The sequence below is a fragment of the Phoca vitulina genome, unplaced genomic scaffold, assembly GCF_004348235.1.
Source record: "Phoca vitulina isolate PV1807 unplaced genomic scaffold, GSC_HSeal_1.0 scaffold7, whole genome shotgun sequence".
Classification (NCBI taxonomy): Eukaryota; Metazoa; Chordata; class Mammalia; order Carnivora; family Phocidae; genus Phoca; species Phoca vitulina.
In genome coordinates, this window is record NW_022589710.1 from 67,193,206 (window position 1) to 67,214,134 (window position 20,929).

General features: G+C 64.5%; 1 protein-coding gene across 5 annotated transcripts in view; it reads right to left on the bottom strand.

Annotated features, from left to right (window-relative positions):
• Positions 1–1,187: 1,187 nt before the first annotated feature.
• The window catches only part of BEGAIN (brain enriched guanylate kinase associated), a 43,195-nt gene continuing 23,453 nt past the window's right edge, over positions 1,188–20,929 (bottom strand). For 2 of the 5 annotated variants that reach the window (XM_032405942.1, XM_032405940.1), the window contains exons 3-8: positions 12,222–12,311; positions 7,967–8,128; positions 6,606–6,672; positions 5,880–5,987; positions 3,546–3,629; positions 1,188–2,597 (exon numbers count right to left, since the gene is read on the bottom strand). In XM_032405942.1, the coding sequence (XP_032261833.1) occupies positions 1,248–2,597; positions 3,546–3,629; positions 5,880–5,987; positions 6,606–6,672; positions 7,967–8,128; positions 12,222–12,311 (1,861 nt within the window). In that variant the 3' untranslated portion in view covers positions 1,188–1,247. The remainder of the gene's footprint in view (positions 2,598–3,545; positions 3,630–5,879; positions 5,988–6,605; positions 6,673–7,966; positions 8,129–12,221; positions 12,312–20,929) is intronic. The other 3 variants (XM_032405944.1, XM_032405943.1, XM_032405941.1) reach the window with 2 other exon arrangements.

Genomic DNA, 20,929 nt, shown 5'->3' on the forward strand with positions numbered 1-20,929 from the left:
AGGAACAGCTCCCCACGGACGGACGGATGAACGGACGGGCATCCCCACACCAACAGGTGGCCAGGGACAGCGCCAACAGCATCTCTGTGTGTGTGTGTTGGGGGGCTCCCCCCCACTACCTCCCTCCCCAGTGAGAACACCCTTCACAATGGGGCCAAAGACGTTTCAGAGAAATGAGAGCTGCTCTGAAGGAAAGCCTCAGGAATCTCCAGGCAGAAGCCAAGTTTGAGAGCCGAGAAAGGGCGGGGGGCAGAAACAGGAAGGGGAGCAGAAGGCACATCCTAGAAAGGGAAAGATGGCCTGGGGGGTGGAAACGGGGGAAGTGCTTGGATGCTGCACAAGATGCTGGGGGGGGGGGGAGGGGGGGGGGCGGTAGCCAGGGCCACACATCCTCGTGGTCAAAAGGCAGTGGGGAGAAGAAACAACCTGGAGCCAAGTTCTTTCCACCGATGTCTTTTATTAATGAACAGAAGTACAGTACTGAGACAGGGCATGCATCGCAGACAACAGGAGAGCAAGCCACAGAAACCGGGAGTTGGAGGGCCTCAATACGTCTGAGGTAGAGCGAGGTGGTGCCGGGGAGCGGGACACTGGGGGACGAGCACCGGCCCCACTCGGGACAGTGGACCACAGGAGAGCTGGGGTGGTGTATCGGTCACACGGCGAAAACAGTTTAAAAACATTTCACATCCCTCCACCCATTCCAGTTCCCCTCTTCGTGGACAGAGTTTCGGGTTCCCTGGTCACCGGCCCACTGGGGGTGTCTCCATAGACAGCGTCCTTCCCCTCCCAGGGGCAGGCCCCACTTGTCCTCCCCTGAAAAATAAAGGAGCTTTGTGTTGAAAACGCCAAGGCTGCCATCCAGGGAGCTGGAGGCCAAGTGCGTTAAGAAAGACCCTTTTTCTCTATAAAAATAGTTTCACTTTATAAAAGGGGGGAAATGCTCATCTCAGGTGGGGAAGGATGCTGGGGTATGAAAAACGTTCCACCGTGGTGGGGCTGGGATGGACAAGATGCTGTGCGGAGGGAGGGGACCTCCTCTCAGGCTCGACTGGGTTGGGTGGCAGAGAGGGTCCTGGTTGGTGGGGGGGCGCTGGGGAGGGCGGGGGGCTGGGGGGGGGGGGCGGGGGGGCCGCGGGGCCCGGGGGGGGGGGGGGGGCGCGGGGGGGGGCGGGTGTCTCGGGGAGAGGCGCGCTGTGCCCTCGGGGCCCAGGTGGGGTGGGTGGCCGCGGCCTGCAGGCAGGCGCTCAGTTGAGCAAGGTTCCGTAGAGCTGGGCTTTCGTGAGGCTGTCCTTGCGGCTGAGCCCCGAGCCACCAGTCCGCGGGAAGGCTGGCTGGGGGCTGAGGCGGGCAGTGGGGTGCATCTCCGGGGAGGCCTCCATGGAGCTGGGCTCCAGGGAGTCCCTGGAACTGTGGGGGCTATGCTCCGGCTCAGGGCTGCCGCCTGCCCCGCACAGCTGCACCCCGAGCCTCTCCGCGTCCCCCTGGCTGGGCGTGTAGCCGGGCAGCGGGTCGGCCGCGCGGCTGGGGCTCAGGCTCAGGTCGCCGCTGGCCCGGAGGAAGTGGGGCTCTGCCAGGTGGCCCTGGGAGAGGTCGTCACCCTCCGAGAAGCTGTCAGCCTTGTAGGTGGCATAGAGGGGGCTGGCGCGGCCCTCGGCCTTCTTGCCTGGGCTGCCCCCGCTGCCGTAGTAGCGTTCCGAGAAGCTGCAGGGCGAGGCGCGGCCGGCGGTGGTGGCCGGGTAGGAGTAGGCGCCAATGTCCTCCACGCTCAGGGGCCGCCACTGGCCCCGCACGTCCTCCCCAGGGAGCCGGGCCGTCCCCGGCTTGGCCCGCAGGCTCCACAGGTTTGGGGGCATCAGGGCCTGCTGGGGGCCCGGGGAAGCTGGGAAGCGGAAGGGCTCGGCGGGGTACGGAGACATGGTCCGCGCAAACCCCGGGGCCACCTCAGCCTCGAGCGGCGCTGCCACGCTGGCCGTGGCCTTGGCAAAGCGCGGGCTGCCCTCGTAGGCAGCGGCGGGTGGCTTGCGGTCGAAGAGCTCGTCACGGCTGTTCAGGTAGATGGCCTGCTGCGAGGCAGTGAGCGTGCTGGCCTGGGCGTGCTCCTTCTCCTCCGACGTGGCGCTGAAGCTGGAGTAAGAGCTGGACGTGGGCAGCGAGCCCGCATAGCCTGGGAAGGCCTCATGCCGGAAGCCTGCGGGGAAGGCGGCCGCCTCGGCCTCCTCCTCCTCCTCGGCCGCGCTGTCGGTGGAGTTGTGAGCCCGCAGGAAGCCCACGTCGCTCACGGGCGCGTCCACGCTGGGCCGCCGGGTGCGCCGCCGCTCCTCGGGGCAGTAGAGGGCCGTGTCGCTGCAGTAGATGTCCCCCTTGTAGGGGGGTCGTGGGCCCTGCTTCTCCATCCCATCCCGGAAGGCCAGGTCGCGGGCTGAGGCGTCAGACAGGCGGGAGGACAGGCTGTTGGGGTCAGGCTTCTCCAGCACCTTGGCAATGACGCAGGTGGGGACGCTGTCGGCATACGCCGGACGGCAGAGCGGGGAGGGCAGGCTGCAGCCGTGCTTCTCCATGTGCAGGCTCACGCGCTCCTGGAAGTCGGAGGGCAGCTGGTCGGGGGGGGGGGGGGGGGGGGGAGGGCAGGGACAGGGGTAGCAGTCAGCCTGGCACCTGCAGCCCTGACCGTGACCAACAGATGCACACACGGAAGAAGAGGGACCTGCCCAGGGCTTCTCAAACTGCACCGGCTAGAGCCAGCACCCAGGACTCTGTATGTCACAAGCTCCTGAGACTCGCCCGAGGACCCCCGGTCACCTCTGTCTCCCCAGCCCACAACAACTGGGCCTGAAGAGCCCAGAGGGTGGAACCAGGGTCTGACCTGGGCCCTTCTCGGGGCTACAGCCCCCCTCATTTCCTCCCACCAAGAGGCCTACTTGCTCTCCTAGCCCCGAGGTCTGTCGGGGGCACCCCTGCTGGGTCATGAGGCCTGGGTGCTCCTGAACAAGACAGACTCAGATGCAACACAGACTGAGGGCCAGGCGCCCAGCGGCTTCTGAACCAGCCCCTGGTGCCTCATGGGGCCGTCCCACTACTGTTTGATCTATTTTGTGAGTGTCTTAGGTGTGGCCCAGGCCCAGGCGAGAGGGGACACGGAGGACCAAGGTCTGGGTGAGGGCAGTGCGTGGAGCTGGGGCAGCCTGGCAGGGGTGGGGGGCCCTGGGGCCTTGGCTGAGTCACCCCCGTGTCGGGCTCACTCTGCCCCATCAGTGCACAGTGGACTGAGGCCTTGGAGCAGGGACAAGGAGCAGCCCCCAGAGGAGACCAAAGGGAATGGGCAGGCTGTCCCAGATGGATGAGGAGGTGTGTGGGGGGGTGGCCCTCCACCAGGTTCAGAAAAGCCAGGATACTTGCAGGAGTGAGGAGGGACGGGGGCTCCAGGCTCAACCAGCGCCTTCCCCTCAAAGGGGAGAAGTGGCCTTGGGGTGGGACCTGCAGAAAAGGCGCCCCGAGTAGTCCTGGGGCGAGGGCTGGCCTCCCTGGGGCGGGGCTGACGTTACCTCGGACACCTTACGGCCCCTGCCGTAGGTCTGGCTGCACTGCAGCAGCTGGGCCGCTAGACTGCAGTCCTTCCTATAGAGCTCCTACAAGACAAGAGAAGGCGTTTGCTGCCGGCTCGCCCCGCGCCAAGGTCCCTGCTGCCCGCGCCCAGGGCCAACGCGGACACCAGGTGTGGGGGGAGCCGGCTGGGCAGCAGGCCGGGCAGGACCCTGTCTGGGCCTCGGTTCCGACCTGGAGCCGCTGGGGCAGAGAGGGCCCTGCCAGGCACTTCTGCTGCCGCCCCAGATGGGAACCTCCCACAAGGTGGGGGCGGTGGTGGAAGAAGGGCCTCCAGTGGCTCCTGAACTCCCGGAGGCCCCAGGCGTGGAGAGCATGCCTGGTCTTCCTGTCCCCCCCCCCCCAAAGCGGAGAGTGCCGGCACCAGCCAGTGGTAAGGAACGTGCCCGCGGCCCCTGCCTCCCCGCGTCTCAGACTTGCTCCGCACACCCCCTTCCTAAAGTGTGGCCTGCTTATGGGGGTGGCTGCAGGGCTGGGTGAGGGGCAGGGCGGAGAGGGGCAGAGGGCCTGTGTGACCCAAGGTCCGGGCAGGGACGGACTCAGCCTCCTGAGCCGAAAACAGATGCAAACAGTAGGACTTGAGAGGATTTGCTTTCATCTTTGGAAAATCTCTGTTGCATGTGCCTGTGGTTGGGCCTTTCACTCCTGCCCCCCCGCCGGGGGTCCTCCGCTGTGAGGGCTCTGACAGTGAGGAATCTGGGGTCCAGCAACGGGCCCCAAGACCCTCCTGCTCCCCCCGGTCTCAGCTCAGCCAGGACCAGGTGTTCTGCAGCGGAGACGGGCTATGGAAGGCACGGGCCACTGCCCCCTGCGCCCCGATCCTGGAGGCTCCCCTACCTCCACCATCTGCGCTGAGCCTCGTGCCCCCAGCTTGGCCTGCCAAGTGGAGACACACTGGGCCCTCAGCCTCCGCAATGTCTCCTTGAGTCCCCTGGGAAGGGCACAGTCGGCCGAAAGCTGAGAATGAACCCCCGGTGAGGCCCCAGACCCGCTGCCCCTGGCCTCAAGGGGCCGTGAGCACTGGCTGGCCAGCTCAGAGCCGCCACCGCATCCCTCGCAGACCCCCAGCGCGGCCCCGGGCCCTGTGCGGGGCCTCCCCCTCCTCTGCCTGTACTCCTCTCCCTCTTCACCGCACCTGCACGCTGATCTCCGCCCTCAACTCCAGAACCTGCCGTCCGGGCATGCCCTGCAGCTGTCCGGTGCCCGGTCCAGCCCCACTCCTGCTCCTCCCCAGGCACACACCCACCCCGAGACAGCAGGTCGCTTCTTTCCTTCGGGCTCTGAACCCTGCAGTTGGGCTGGACCCTTCTCTTCCCCTACACCCCACGTCCAAAATCCCCGTTAATGCCGTGGGTTCCATCTCTGAACCAGAACATGAGCCCTTGTCCCCACTGTCTGTTCTCGGTGAGCCCAGAAAAGCGTAGGTCCAGTCATGTTACTCCTCTCTTCAAGAACCTTCCGTAGCTCCCTACTTCATCCAGAATAAAACTCAGATTCCTAGAGGAGCCTGCACCGTGTGGCCTCTTGTTCTATTTCTGACCTCAGACCTTGCCCTGCCCCCCCTCCGCCGCCAGGAGGACCCTCTGCTGTTCTTGCAGGCCCTCCTCTGCCACTCCGGTTCTTTCCACCGGAAGGAAGGCTCTTCCCCCGGTGCCCGTGGCCACCTCTCTGGCCACTTTCAGGTCTTGATCTAGCAGCCTCTTCCAGAAGCACCCAAATGACTCCCTAGCACCGTTTGCTGTGTTGTTTTTCCCTGTAGCATTCAGCACTTCTAACACGCTATGCGGTTTGCGTATCTATCTTGCTTGCTGTCTTCCCTGCTCAGGTGTAAACTCCACGTGGGCAGGGAGGGGTTTTGCCTGCGTCGTTCACACCATAATCTCACAGCCTCAGCAGGCCTGGCAAGAAGCAGACACTCCTTAGTGAATGTATGGTCAGCTGTCAGGGGTCCTTGAGTGGGGCTGGGCCCGTCTCACGGGGCCCTTGAAATCAGAGCATCCACATGGGCTCTGATGCCCACGGGGGCTGGCTGGGGCAGGAGCGAGCATGCCCCAAACCTGGGGTCAGGAAGCACCGCCTTGAATGGGATAATATGGCCCAGGGGTAGCTACCTCAAGCCCTATTTCCTTCCAGCAGAGGGTCTTCCTGAATACCCTTGGCAGTGTATCTCTGGTGAGGTAGCCCTGTCCTTCCACCTTGCCTGTACCAGCCCCTGAAGCCTGGAGGCCACGGGGCCTGGGCTTGGGCCCCCAGGGTCACGGTGGTCCAACACTCACATTGTCCTCCGACAGCTTGTCGATGGTCACCTTGGCCTCTAGCAGGTGGCTGTTGAGGGCAACAATCTCATGGCTCAGCGCTCGTTTCTCTTCCTCATAGTGCTGGCCCTGGGGCGAGGGGTGGGGGGTATGGGAAGGAGCCGGTCAGGGGTCAGCCAAGGCCTGGGCCTCAAGTCCAGTTGCTCCATAGGCCTCCCGGGTGCCCTCTTGCAGTCGATAACGATGAGGTGTTTGCAAGGCCAAGGAAGGTGGGGTTAGGAGCAGCAGGTTCCAGCACCTGTGTTCCAGCACGGACGAGCCAGACTGCCTTGGGCAAGTCACTGGCTCCCTGAGCCTCTTGCTCATCCACACCACGGGGACAGTAATGCCTACCTCCTGAGTCTGCACTCAGCACAAAGCCTGGCCCCTCTCCCTGCACCCCACCCCCTCCTGCCTTGAGCCTGTCCTCTTTCAGCCTCCACCTGAGCTCAGAAAGGCAAGGGCCCTTGTCCAGGGTCCCAAGCCGAGCTGTCTCTGCTCCGACAGACTCTAAGACAGCAGGTGTTGAAGGCCCATTTGTGATTTTCAGAAACAAAACAAGCCCGGAACCTACTAGAAGGAGAGGGAACTCCTCTCGGAGAGGGAAGGTGCCAGATCCCGCCCAGCCCTGCCCTGACACACCAGCCATACAGGACCAGGAGGCCTCCAGCACCGTCCCCCAGGCGGCAGCGGGGTGGTGGCCCTCACCATGCGGTACAGCTTGTCCTCCAGCTCCTGGTTGATCCTCTGCAGCGCCATGTAGTTGCTCTGAATCCTGGAACAATGGGGTGGCTGCGGTGCCCGGCCCGACCCTCCCAGGACCCCTACAGCCACCCGGCGGGCAGGGCAGGGCTGAACACAGGCCGCCTGAGCCTGCCCACGGGTCCCACCCTGGTCTACCTGCTCCTCCGCACACAGCAAAGAGCAAATGTGGAGAGGCCTTTCCTGGGCCAGGGTCGAGGACCCCCTGGAGATGAAAAGGGAAGGCCTCTACTCGCAAGCGACTCTGTCCGGTCCTTGCTCAGAGTGTTTCACTCACATTTACTCACTCGGTCTCGAGGTTAGCAGGGCAGAGACTTAGGACTGGCCGCTCGGGGAGCCCCAGACTGAGTGCTGGGGACACATGCTGGCTAAAATCGGGCTCCCCGGGGAAGAAGGGGGAAGGCGGGAGCAGGTGTTGGGTGGGAATCAGGAGCCGGGTTCCCACTACATGTGGTGTGCTGGTGGAAGAGGATTTGGGACAGTGTGCGTCCTCTCGACAACCTGGGTGCCGTGTCACTGTGCGCCCCTGCCCAGTCTTACCAGTGGGGAACTGAGGTGGAGGTGCTTCAAGCAGTAAGCGGCAGAGGCGACACCTTAACTGAGGTCTGACTGCGAGGCCTAAGCTTGGTTCCCACGCAACTAGATGGGGGAGGGCTCGCTCGGGGCGGGGGTGGGGGCTGGGACAAACGGCCCTCCTGGCAGATCCCGGCCGGGACAGCAGGAGCCTATGCGCCATCAATGTTTTAAAACAAACCAAGCCAAGGGCAGACTCTGTGTTCTCTTTGTATCTTCCTAAAGGCTGGAAAGTGTGTAAGATGTAGGAAAATATCTTCAGTATGCAGAACCAAGTTTTTAGAAAAGTTTGGTTTTTAAGGGAGTAACCAGTCAGGGTCCAGCACACCTTGCCCCACACTTCGCTTGCTGCCACGCTGGTCAAGGGAACGGTCCCTAAACACCGGTTCGTCTCCGGGGCTAGACATCGCTTTTCCTATCAGGGACCCAGGGGACGGGGGCTGGGGCCCCGGTGGGCCAGGAGGGGTCTGGAGATGGCTGCCCGTGTGTCATGCTGCTGTCCCGGCAAGAATATATGGGAGGAACGAACAGAGGATGGAGAGGTGCCTGGAAGAGCCTGTCCTGGCAGGACCTAGAGCCAGAGTCAAATCCCGACCCAGCCGCTCTTGGCACACGGAGCTTGCCCTCCCTGAGCCCTGGACTTGGCGTCGGTGAACGGGGTCCACAGCCCCCGGGGAGGGGGGGGGCAGGCAGGGTTCCCCTGGCGGCCGACCCCGGGCCCCGCCCCCCCGTACCTGCGCAGCTTCTCCGTGACCTTCTCGAGCTCCTCCTGCGCGCGCCGCAGCTCGATCTCCAGGTAGTGGCGCGTGGAGTCGAACTCGGTCTCGAGCTTCTCGAGCTTGTGCGTGGTGTAGGACAGCCGCTTGCGCAGCTCGCCCTTCTGCTCCTGCAGCGCGCTGCAACGACACGCGGCGGCGGGCCGGGCCGCGGCGCTGAGCGCGGGAAACGGAGCCCGAGCGGGCCAGCCGCCGCGCCGTGGGTGCGCAGCGTGTGCGCCCGGCCGCACGGACACACGCGAGGGCGCACGCGCGCGCACGCACCGAACACCCCTCCCTGGGCGGGGCGGGAGGTCCGAGAGTCGGTCGTTCAGCCTCCAGCGGCGCCCCGCCCTCAGTAAATCCCTGCGCAGTCCCCCCGGGGGAGGGACGCCGGCCCCCGGAACTGGCGAGTGTTCGGGGCGGCTTAAAGGACCCTGGTTTGAGGAGCGCTCGTCAGCCCCCGGCTCTCCGACTCGGGGCCGCCCTCCGGATGGCACAGCTTGCAGGGGCCCCCGCTTTGGCTCCCGCATGGCGCCGGGCTGCAGAAGCTGAAGTCCAGCAGCCCTCTCGTCCCCGGATTGGCTGGGTGACCTCCGGGCCGGGGAGAGGATGGGCTGTGCGCCCCATGCCAGGCAGCCTCCGCCACAGTGGCCAGCGAGCTGCGCACAGCTTCGGAAACTCTGCACAGCCCTGGCCTGCTCGCGCCCCCCCTTCCTCCAGGAAGCCTGCCAGAGCCCCAGCCCCAGCTCTTGAGGCTCCATTTTCTCCACAGACCGTGGGCTCCTCTAGCACGCCAGGACGCTGAGCCCCCAGCCCCAGGAAACAGAGACACCCGATCATGGCCCACTGTCCGCATGCCCTCATTTCTACAGTCAGGCCAAAGGCAGGAGGGGCAAGTATGGTGGCTGCGCCCAGTATGGTGACCGTGAACTCCACCGGGGCAAGGGCCACACCCTCCTGTGGACAGCCAGCCCTACTCCCAAACACGCACTGACCTATGCGCGGCCCCCTTTACAGGCTGAGCTCGAAGGGCCTCATCTCTAAGAGGGGGGCCAAGAGCGCGGACTTCCTGCAGGCCGGGGCTGCCCGGCGGGTGCGGGGCACCAGGTGCGCCTGCTGGGGGTCAGGCAGGAGCAGAGCTAGGATTCCAGCTCCGTTCAGGACACCCCTGGGCTCTGTAACCAGGAAGCCCACGCAGGGTGGTGCCGCGCACAGGTGAACTCCAGCCTGGCATCACCGGGTGGCCAGGGCCGCTGCTGTCACACAGACTCGCTGCCAGTCCCTGCCGCCACGGGCCCCCAGGCTGCCCACTATCAGGCCTCAGCTTCCCCCTGGAAAGACTGGACCGCCCCCATCTTGCCCTTGGGACACAAAGCCCAGGTTCTGGGAAAAATTCTGCCCAGAGAGGTTCCCTGGGTCCGAGGTGGGGGGGGGGGGGGCAAGCGGGCCCAGTTTGCTGGAACAAGTGCACAGCCCCAGGGGACAATCTGGAGCCAACACCCCTTTGAATGGTCATTTCTGGTGCGTTCACTGGGGGCCCGGGGAAGAGGACTAGAGACAGCACCCACTGGAGACTGTTGCAGGGGAGTGGGAGGGGAGTCCCTAGGTGTCCCGCTGAAAACCGCGGGAGGCAGGGCTCGGGAACCCTGACTCTGCCCAGAGATGTTGTGGGACCTTGAGCAAGAGCCCGTGTTCTCAGGACCTCCGAGACCCAAACCGGAGTCAGTGTTCTAGGGAGCAGGCAGTCTCCTTCCGTCTCCAGCCCAGCATGTAAGCACTCATGTTACCACGGGCGCACACCCAACAGATCTCCATTAAATATTCCTGGATTCCTGCCCACGTCTACATCATTTTTTAGTAAAAAATAAATAAAAATAAAAAGTTGCCTACGTTGCGAGAACCTCAGAGAAGGGTGGGGCAGGTCCCCACGGGGGTCAGACTCCAAGGAGGAAGCAGAGCCTTAATCCAGGAGAGCCCTGCAGCACAGTGCCCACCGCTGCCCACGCAGGTCTGGCTGCCTCCTCCAGGCAGCATGCCGGACTGCCCCACCCTGCAGCTACAGATCCCAGATGGTCCTCCGCCCCAGCTCTTCTCCCCAGCGTGGTGGCGAGCTTCTTAGCTTCTTAGGGACTCTCCCATGTCAGCCAGAGCTCCCCCTGCAGGCACAGTGTCGGGGGAGGGGGTGGGGCAGCAGCCCCTGAAGTCAATTGTCCCGTGGGGGCTGCAGGCCCACCCACAGCCCTCTGTCACAAGGTACAGGTGGGCTCTGCACCCTCGGGAAAAGATGAGAGCATCGTCCGTCTACCTGTGTGACCACGTGAGTGGCCACCCCCTGCCACCCAGAGCCAGTGACCTTCCCCCCCAACCATGGCCACCCACCTGCAGCCACAGCACGGATCCTGCCATCATGCAGACCGCCCAGTCCTGATGTGACCCAGCCACACGTCCAACCCATACCAGACCGTCCTCCCTTCCTCTCCGGCCCCGCCGCACCCCGTTCCTGGCCCCTTGCAGCGCGGCCCCCACCCGGAGGAGCCTACCATCTGGACGGAACAGCTTCCGCGGGGAGACAAGCGTACAACAGGGCCGTGAGGTGGGCACCTGGTCAAGGCCTCCCCCTCACCAGGCGACCGCTTCGCCGGCCTGGCCCGTCCGAGCCTCGTGGCACCCAGCGGCCTTCCAGACATAACGGGGCGGATCTATCCCACCGACCCTCAGACACTACTCCCACCCGCCCCCGAGCCCTGCCCCGGCCAGGCCTGGGACCACAGCACCCCCAGCCCCGGACTCCCGCCCCTCCTGAGCCCCGGACACACCTCTGACCCCTCAGTCTCAGCAGAGGCCCAGGCCCACGGCTGGAGTCCACCCCGTCTCTCCCCATCTCTGCCACTCGGGCTCCGTCCAGTCTGCAGACCCCTCGGCTTTGCCCAGGCTGATCGTCAGGGCCCTGTTTGCCCCCAGCCCCTCGCTGCACATCTCAGGCTGAATCTCCTCCCCGCCCGGCCACACACGGAGCACCTCCCTGGCCCCACATGCTTCCATCTCCAGCCCCGGCCTCTCTCTGGCCCACTCCCCCACGTCCAGCCATCCACGGCCCACGAGCACCTGACACTCTGTGCATTCAATGCTGCCGCATCCCTGCCCTCTGTGGTCCCCACCCCCGAGAAGGGCACAGCTACCCTCAGTCCCCAGTCAGACTCCGAGTGGCCGTGGTGGCCCCTCCTCGCCCCTTGCCCCTCACAGGCGGTCACTGAGTCCTGGTGATCAGCTACTCAGAAGCTTTGGACATGTCCCCTCCTCGGCCTGGTCCAGGAAGTTCCCGGGCTGGGCATCCGGGGGTCTGCGGTCACCTGGGGGGTGCCCCCATCGCTGCCAGGGCTGCCCCCTCCCCAGGCATCAACCTGAGCCCTGCCTGACCTCCGCCTTGGTCTCCATGTCTGTAAAGCTGGGGTGTGGGCACCCACACACGGGGCGCTAGGGCCGTCGTGTGGTCCGTGCCCTGCCCCTGCTCATCAGAAGCACCGGGAGATGATGCTAGAGGCCAGGGCCTTGTGGACGTGGGAATCTGGGGAGATTGCCCGGGGCCGGGGGCCTCTGCTTCCCCCTGAGCAAGGAGTCGACTTAGGAGGCTCTGGCGTCTGGAAACAGCCCCTCAACAGAAGCACAGGGAGGGTGTGGGAGTCCTTTGTGACCAGACCAGCCAGTGCCAGGCCCTCGGTAAGGGCCACGCTCCCAGGCCGGGCGCTCAGGAAACCCTACTCAGACTGTAGCCTGGTGAAGTCACCTTGCTTTGCCCTGGGTCCTGGTGAATCGAATCAGGACGTGCACCTAACCTGACAGGGTGTGTGGGGGTGAGGAGGTGTTTTTCAGTTCCTTCCTGGCCCATGGGGGACGCGTGTTCCCGCCTCCCAGAGAAGAACGATGAGCTTAGGAGTGCAGGCCTCGTCCCAGGGCAGACCCCCCGCCCCACCCCCGCCTTCTACCAGGAGCCCTCCCTGGACACTCAGGGGAGGCTTGAGCCCCAGGACAGAGCCCTCAGCTAGGGCCAGGGGGTGCGGGCGGTGGGGCGTCCAGGGCCTTGGCTCTGAGAAGGATGGTGCAGGACGGTGTGGTGAGGCCGTGCTGGGGGCCCTTCCCCATCGGTCTCGGGCGAGGTGACGCAGACAAGGGAGGGATGTCTGGGGACAGACGCAGAGACACCAAGGAACCGGGGAGACAACAGGTGTGTTACCTGTCCCAGAGCGAGGGCGAGGACCTGGCCAGCCGGCCCTGCAGGATGCGGGGCTGCCCGAGGCACGAGGGCACCCAGGGACTGCGCAGCCTGTGGGTGAAGAGGACAGAGCTGCTCAGCGTGGGGCTGGGGGCGGGGGCGGGGCCGCCATGGGCACAGACCGAGAGAGGGGGGTGTGGAACCCGCCCCCACCGGGCAGCAGAACTCCTTCTGGTCAGCAAGGTGTCAGGGTGCGGGTGCGGGAACCGGGGGCGGGGCAAGCCGGTGCACCTGCCGGCTCTGGGTGCCTGAGCCCAGCGGTGGTACTATGTCCCACCACCGGCAGGCCTGCTTTGAGGTCTCAGCCTCAGAGAAGAGTCATGGGGGCAGGGTCCCCACAGCTCTGGGCTCCCATCTGGCAGGACCCATTGGCTGGAGATCCCAGGAGCCAAGGAGCGTGGAGGGACAGTTGACGCCAGGCCCCACCTGTGCTGGGCGGCTGTGATGGGCTCACACGTCTAGACAGGGGAGGGGTGTCCTGGGGGCGGAGGGACCTAGCAGAAGTTAGGGGTCCAGGGCAGGGGGGTGGGGAGCGGGATTGGGGGAATGGGGAGCGGGATCGGCTGGGTGGATGTGGGAGGGGACCCAGGTCTGCCCTGCCCTTCTTCGGTGCCACCCTGCGGGGGGCACCAGGACATTCATCAGCGCCCCAGCCAAGTCTGCTTGGGAGCGCTCTCCCCCACTGTCCCCCGCAGTCTCTCCAGGGACGCTCTGGTGGCCTCGCTGGCCCCAGAGCCAGAGCGGAGATCTGATGAGAGGATGCAGCCCCGGAAATCGGGCTTCCAAAAACCGCTTAGAGACACGGGTATTGAGAGAGCAGTATAATCCCATTTAAAAAGATCTGTATATCGACAGCCACAAAGAGTAAGGTAGGGAAAGAAGTGTTAGTGTTGTCATGGGTGGGTGGTGGGGCTCTGGGTAATTTGAAAATTTTCTTCTATACTTTCCTAGATTTGTCATATTTCCTATAGTGATGAGAAATCAGAAAAAAAATTTACTAAGGATCAAATTTTGCACCCCCCCAAAAAAAAGACTTGACAGGTCGAGGGGGAAGCGGGGAAGCTCTCAGCCCTGGGTTGTGCCCCGCACACTGGTCTCCACTTCCGGGAGCCCCCGTGTCCCCATCTGTAAGATGGGCTGCCCTTGACCCTGGTCTCCTGAGCTGGGGCCCCAGCACACTGTGGAGGACGGGTGGTGGGCAGGGCACTGGCTGGGTCTCTGGGTGGATGGGACTTTGAAATTCCAGCCCCAGTGTCCACCCTTGGCCGATGACCCCAATGCCGCCGAGTGAACAGAGCAGGGGCAGGACGGGCCGGTGCCCTTGGGAGCATCCAGAAACCGCCAGTCTGCCCTGGGTGCCTGGACCACAGCCCATCCTGTGGGAGTCCCCCTCCCGGCCCTCAGCCAGTCCTCACTCCACAGGGCCCCTCCACAGGGGGGGCTCCTGGTGGGTGAGTTTTCAGAAGAGTAGCAGGAGGCTGAGGCCTGGGGGGAAACTGAGGCCCAGGGAAGGGGCAGGGCTTGCCTGGAGGCCCAGCGAGTAGGGGGCATGGCTGTGGCTTGACCCAGACACTGCTTCTGGTCACACACAGGGCATTTTTTTGCTGACAATACACTCTTGTTCTGACACAAAGGCTCATTCCCAGCCTGAGGCTGGGGAGTGCCCCTATCCTGGAGATGAGAAAACGGGAGCCCAGAGAGGCTAAGCAACTCTCCCAAGATCACACAGCAAGCCTGGGGTGAGGAGGAGAGGAGACCCAGATCTGCTGGCCTCTCCTGGGCTGCCACCCCCTCCCGGGGCATCTGTGCCGAAGGACAGGACGGCAGCGGGGAGGGAGGGCCCCCCCCCCCCAACAGGCACGCCAAGTGTTTAAGCGGAGAGACAGCGGAGGAGGGAATTACCCGCCTCCCAGTGGGCTCTCCTGGCCGGCTGCCGGCTGCCATCAGGGCCAGTGACTGCCCCAGTGGGGCCTGGCATGGCAGAGCCGCGGCCCCCGTCACAGTGTCACCCCTCGCTGGGCCCGCAAAGCCACCTTCCCACCCTTGCTGGCTGAAGGGCCTGGGGACTGCTGGGCAGACAGATGGACAGAGGTTTTGCCCAGGCTGCCGAAGCCGACCTGCCCTGAGCCCCGGGGCCTTGGTGATCCCGGCTCCCTCGTGGACAGGGGGTGTCCTCAGGGGGGCACAATTGCCACCTGACCCTGTGAGATGGGCCTGGGAGGCACCTTGGACCCTGGGGGGGCAGGCAGCTGGGAGGGGCAGGAGGTCTGCGTGCTCAGGGAGCTGGTGGGGAGACCAGCCTGGCCAGCTCTGAGGGGCTGAGGGTCCGAGGGGATGGAGGTGGAGAAGGGGACACAGGGAGCGCCGGGCACTTCTCCCACCTCACCTCATCATCCCCCATCATCCAGGTGGAGATGGCTGTGGCCACCTGTGGCTGCCTCTGCCTGGCCCAGGGGAGGGAGGGGAGGAAGGGGCTTACAGCCACACCTGAGGCCCCCCTCCCCCCCGCACACCAGGCCCCCTTCCTCCTCTCCCTGCGGGGAAAGGACCACGGCCCTCTCCATTCCTGTCTGATCCCCCAAATGTGGCCACACTCACACCCACCGTCCAGGCAGTTGCCCATGCTGTTCCCTCTTCTGGAATGTCCTGGCTTCCCTTCTCTCAGTCCCCAGAGCCTCTTTTTTCTTGCGAGGCTCTGTTCAAATGCCACCTCTTCTGGGAAGCCTTCCTTGTTTCCTGCTCACTAAAGGTTCCCTCTCTTTCCTCCTCTGTCCCCATCGGACTGAAGACTGCCTCCTGATGCCCTTCCTCCATCCCTCAGGACCTCCTGGGGCCCGGGCCTGGGCTGTTGGCCCTCTCTGTTCCCCTTGATGTCTGTGGCACTGGGTGCCACGCTGGGCATGGGGAGGAAGGGCCTGTGAGCTCCGGGAGCCCTGGGGTGCCGGGAGGAAATCCTGCCCCGCTCCAAGGTGTTGACAAGGTTACTGGGTCGGGTGCACCTGGTGGGCCGGCGGCGGCGCCCGTCGTGGGGGGCTGAAGTCTTTGTGGGGATGAGGTGGGGCGGGCGGGAGGCCAACGGAGGGCGTGCTGGCTGAAGGAGCCGCGGCCTGCCAGCTCCCAGACGCCGCGAGTCTCTGGGCCCCGGTGTCCCCGCGGCGCGCCCCCACAGGACAGCCTGTCTTCTCGGCTCGTGGCGCCCGGGCCCCACCCGGCAGTCATGCTCCAGCAACCCCAAACTGCTTGTCATTGCTCACATGCTGCAGGCAGCTTCTCATCCTGGTGACTTTGTCCCCGTGTCCCCTCTGCCCGGATCGCACGCACTCCCTCCTGCTCCGGGTTAACTCCTCCACATCCAGGGCCTGGTGTCAGGGGGGCGCCCCCACCCCCCTGCTGCCCCAGCCCAGGCGGTCCCCGGGGCAGGGATCGGTCGCTGCTCGCAGGTGCGCGGCGCACTAGGGGCTGAGAAGCTTCCTGGGTGTCACTGAGCAGCGGTGCCTGGGGCTCCCGCACCCCCTATGCCCCGTTCCCCCAGCATTCCGGTCTCCCCCCAGCAGCCAGATGGCACGCCAGGAAACCCGGTCACACCATGTGCCACCTCTGGTCAAAATTCCCCCACGTGTGTCCATCCCAAGTCCCTGTCCCCCGGGACTCATCACTGCTCTGCCTTTCTCCGTGCTGGTCCCCTCCATCACCCTGGCCCCTTCCTTCCCACCCCAGGGCCTTGGTCCTTGCTGCTCCCTCGGCCAGGGACATGCTCTCCCAACTCTTTCCGGGCCGCCCCTCCTCTCTCAGGCCCCGGCCCCTGGCCCAGCCTGCCGTCCCCGCTCCGTCTCACTCCTGAGGGGGCAGCACCCTGCTTCCTTGCCTGCTATTCTGTGGGACTCGCCCTCCTCGTTCACCTGCCGTCCTTAGCGCCCAGCCCAGCCCCTCCCAGCTAGGCCTCCGGGGGGCTCGTTGGGACCGCTGTGTGAAGCCCGCAGGATGTCCCGCTGGACCCGGGAGCGGGTCACCGCAGAAGGCCTGGTGCCACGTGCCTTCCCCAGGAGGAGCCAGAGACGGTCCCTTCAGGACCTCGGTGTCGTCTCTCCTGCCTCGAGCCCCTCCTGTGCCCCAGCCTGTGCCTGTGTTCAGTGGTCCCCACTTTCCTGCCGGTCCCAGAAGAGCCTTTTCTCTGTTCCTCTAGGGAGCCCACCCTGGCTGGATCTCCCCCGAGGGGCAGGTGGGCATGAAGGGTCAACCAGCACCTCCAGAGCCTTCCGAGGGCCCACCTGCCCCAGGCGCGTGCATAAACCTGCTCATCTCGTCTCAGACTACCCAGGGGGGAGGTGTGCACCACACCCATTTTACAGCTGGGGACACTGAGATGCATGGCAATCAAGGAGTGGGGTGCCTCTGAGGTGACATGGGTTCAATGCCTGGCCAGCTGCTCTTCCCCTGACGTTGGGATGACAGATTTTAATGCAAACTGCAGTGCTCTGTGGTTTTCTTGGAACCACCTCCCCTGCAGCGTGCTCACGAGGGGGCGCTGCCCCCCCCCCCCCCCCCCCCCCCCCCCGTGAGGGCCTGTGAGTGCTGCCTGTGCTGGCAACACTGCGGCCTCGTGAGCCCTCGGCGGCTGGGCAGACCCAGGGGTGCTCAGGGCTGGGACACGGCAGGTGACCTGGGCAAGTGGCCAGAGCGGCTGCAAGTCACCCCCGAGCCTTTGCACACGCTGCCCCTCCTGCTCAGCACATCCCTTCCCGGCTCGTTGGTTCTTTGGTTCACCTCCTCCAGGAAGCCCTCTTTGCTATCCTGGGCCCGTCTTACAAAGCAGGGGGTGCTGTCCGGGTGCAGGGGCTGTGTTCGCACCTCCTCCTCAGGGTCCCATAGCCTGGTGCAGGGCCAGGTACATGGCAGAGCCTGGTGGCCAAGCGCTGGAGGTGCCCACGGCCTCTGGGCAGCCCTGGCTTCAGCTGAGCTCCCAGCAGCCTTTTCAGGAAAGGCCCGTAGGAGGCGGCCTGAGGACTCTGGCCCCCAAAGAGGAACAGAGGTAAGCAGCCGGGCTCTGGGGCCTGCGGAGGGCTGGTGGGGGCAGCGCTGGCCCCCTCTCTGCGGGTCACTGCTGTCCACACGGGTCCTCATCACGTCTGCATTATAGACAAAGACCTGGCCCTGAGTGGCCCCATGACCTGAAATGTCACGTGTGAGTCAGGCCAAACCCAGGCCTCCCGATGCCCGGCTCGGGGCCCTGTCGACCCCCTCCAGCGACAAAGGCCTGTGGACAGATGGTGTGTCGGCCTCTGGAGGCCAGCTGGGAGAGGGGGCTGTCAGTGGCAGAGAACGCGGGTCCCCAGCACGTGGCTGGCACGTGGAAACGCACAACTGCAATGATGACCGGGGGTAGGGGGCACGCGGCGGGGGGCTTGCGCTCCAGGGGCAGGGAGGGAGCGCCCGGACCAGCTCCCACGCCCACGGAGACACCCCGCTGGCCTTCCCCAATGCCGCCTCCCTTCGGTGATCCCACTTCCGACACCCTGCTCTCTTCCCAGCTCACCATGGGGATGCCCGTCCCTCCATCACCCCCCCGCGGGCCCGGGCGCCGGGCGCCACTCTCCACATGCCCTCCCCGGCCCTCCCTTCATCGGGGCCAAACCCCAGCCTGGTGAAGGCCGCCTCTCCACGGACGGGAGGAAATCACGGAGCTGCGTGACGGGCCCCACTGTCTGCTCATCCGACACAATGATCTGGAATGTTCTCACATTCCCTGTCCGTCCCCTGTCCACCCCCTTCCCACCGCCTGGAAAACGACTTCACACCTTCTGCTCCCTGCTCAGCGCCCGCCCCACTCCTCCCAGCCGATCACCTCGCTTCCCTCTCCGCTGAGGAAACGAAGCCGCCCGAGGGAGCGCGCACAGATGTCCCCGCCAGGTGTAGCCACCTACCCGCATCTGCCCGACACCCGGCACCGCCCGCTGTTACTACAGAGCCCGCCAGGCAGCCCCCCCCCCGGCGCAGCTCAGCGACTCTCCCCTTGCTCCCCAAGCACCAGCCCCTCCCTCTCTTCCAGAGCATTCTCTCTGGCATACGAGAGAGTTACGTCTCCCACATCGAGAACAACCTTCCCTTGACCCTCCAGGTACTGCCCCATCCCTCCTGCTCCGTGGGAATGCTGTCCGTCCTCGCTCCCAGCCTGTCAGGACCCACGAAGCCAAGGGCATGGCTGAGCCCTCCCTGGCCCACAAGCACCTCCTTCTCCTTCTTGAAGGTCCGGAGGTGAGAACATCCTGGCGGGGGCCAGGGTGCATCCCAGAGCCCAGGCCGGGGGGGAAGGGCCGACTAGGGGCTGGCCAGGGAGACGTGGGCAGAAGGCGCCGAGTGCAGGTCAAGCGTCTGGTCCTTTCCCTCAGGGCACCAGGCTTGGGCTTGGGGCTGTCCCTCTGGTGGCTGAGCCGGCAAGGGGAACCCAAGGTGGCTGCCTCAGGCGGGGTGGGGCAAGCCACAGGGGCCCCAGGAAGTCCCCAGAACCCCTGGCTCTGTGAGGGCTCCTTGGGCACTCCTGCCCGACCCCCTCTTTCATAACACCCAGCTGGGCACCGCGGGTCATCTGCCCTTTCACTGGTCTCCTACTCTAGACTGGGGGGCCTGGAAGGCGGGACCATGAACACTTAGCCCCAGACCCCTCCCCTGCCCTGAGGCCATACCTGCCCTCCACCCAGAGTCAGTGTTCAGGGGGGGGCACCCACGGGGAAATGGATGGATGGAATGACCATGGAGTTGGCCCCATAGGCGACGAGGGGCTCCCAAATTAACCTCCCAGCACCTGCCATCCCACCCTGGAGCCCCGGCGAGAAGGCGCCACCATTCAATACTTCGATGATGGGGTTCATGACCACCTTTGGGACCCACGCTGACTTCCTAATTTGACCACCCCACCGGCCGGCTCGCCATGGCAAACAGACACGGGCACACATTAATTGGATCAGTGGGAGGGCCTGTTTTCTGGAATTCTGGGGATCATGAAAGTAATCAGAGCTGTGGGAGGCTTATCGGGGACCCCTACACTGCGGGGCATGGCCAGCCTGCCCCAACCCTGTGCTCCCTCCAAGCCCCGCCACTCTGGGCCCTTGGCTGGTCCCGCCCTCCCCTCCCCTCCCCGTCTACCCCCGCCCCTGCACCTCTCCAGGCCCGCAGGAGATGGTCTCCAGGAGGGCAAACCCCATCTGGAAGAAAAGGGGAGCTATGACGGTGGGCCGAAAGGAGCCCGCCTTTCTGGGCTTCAGGTTCAAAGCCCAAAGGGGCACTTGTGACCACCGTGACCTCCTCCTGGAAATGGCTCCCTGCGATGATCCCATCAGTCAGTCAGTCACCCAGTGAGACGTACCGTGTACCACTGGGGTGTCCTCACTGAATCCTCACCTCCCTGGGTGGGGGTGCCGCCCATCGGCAGACAAAGGAGTCATGGCCAGGGGCAAGGGCCTCTTCAAAGGGCACCAGGCTAGTACCGGCTCCTAGTAAGCACCTCTCCCAGGATGGCCTCCCTTCTCCAGGGCGGCCCCTCCAAACGTCACCGTGGGTCCCCCAGCCCTGGCCGCCACCCCTCCTGCCAGGACACTGGACACAGAGGCACAGCACCTGCCCCGGCAGAGCACCCCCATGCTGTTGGCCATGAGGGACGTGGGAAGAGGGGCTGAGGACTCCAGGAGACCTGGCCCCACGTCCTGCTGCCTTCACCCGACAACCGTCTTGTCTTCCCCATCTCAGGGAGCGGTGACTCCAGCAAGACGGACGCCTCACTGTTGCCCCGATGCGGGCCCCCTGACCGGCCCACTAGCCCCAGCACCTCAGGGGCCTGCAGAGGGATGGAAAAGAAGCAACTCTCAGAGGGCCAGGCAGTTAACAGCCAGAGCATTAACCATGTGCCAAGATCCATGGTAAAAATGTAATCCTGGAAACAACCTTCTAATGTAGGTGCTATTATTATTATGCCCACTCTACGGATGCAGAAACTGAGAATCAGAGAGGTTCAGAAACTTGTCCAAGCCACACAGCCAGGAAGTGACAGAGCTGGGATTCAAACCCAGGTGAGTCTACCTTCTTAATCACATACTTCATCAGGGAGGCTTTCCAGGGGAGTAGGGGCTCATATGTACTGTGAGGGTAGGAAACTCTGAAGGGAAGGACAGAAGAAAGAATAGTCTATGTGGAGGGTCTCTTTGTAGTGCCTTGAAACCCAAAGGGAGAAATCAAAGCGAGGTAGTCATTCACACCATAGTAAGAATTAGCACTTAAGCCTTCCTCCACTAGGGTCAGGTTTAGAAGTAGGGCAGAGAGCCTTGGGGGACCCCACTTAGGGAGGGACTGGGCCTGCCGGGTGGGGTGGAGGAGACAAGAGGTGGAGAGTAGGCAGTCTGGGGGAAAGGGACAAAACCCAATGGCAATCCTGGAGGCCTCAGAGGGGTCTCAGCAGGTGGCCAATCCCGGGAAACCTCTCCTTGAGTTGGCAGGTTTGAGACCACAATGCCAGCCAGTCCTTCAACCCTCAATGAACGCCTACTGCATGCCCACCCTGCCCAGAGAATGGGGCTGCCCTCCAGGACAGGGGGTCTGCCCAGAGCAGGTGTGCGGCAGGGGTACCCCAGGCCTGTGGGTAAGATGGCAGCCTATGCGTCCCCAAACCTGCTCTCCCCCTG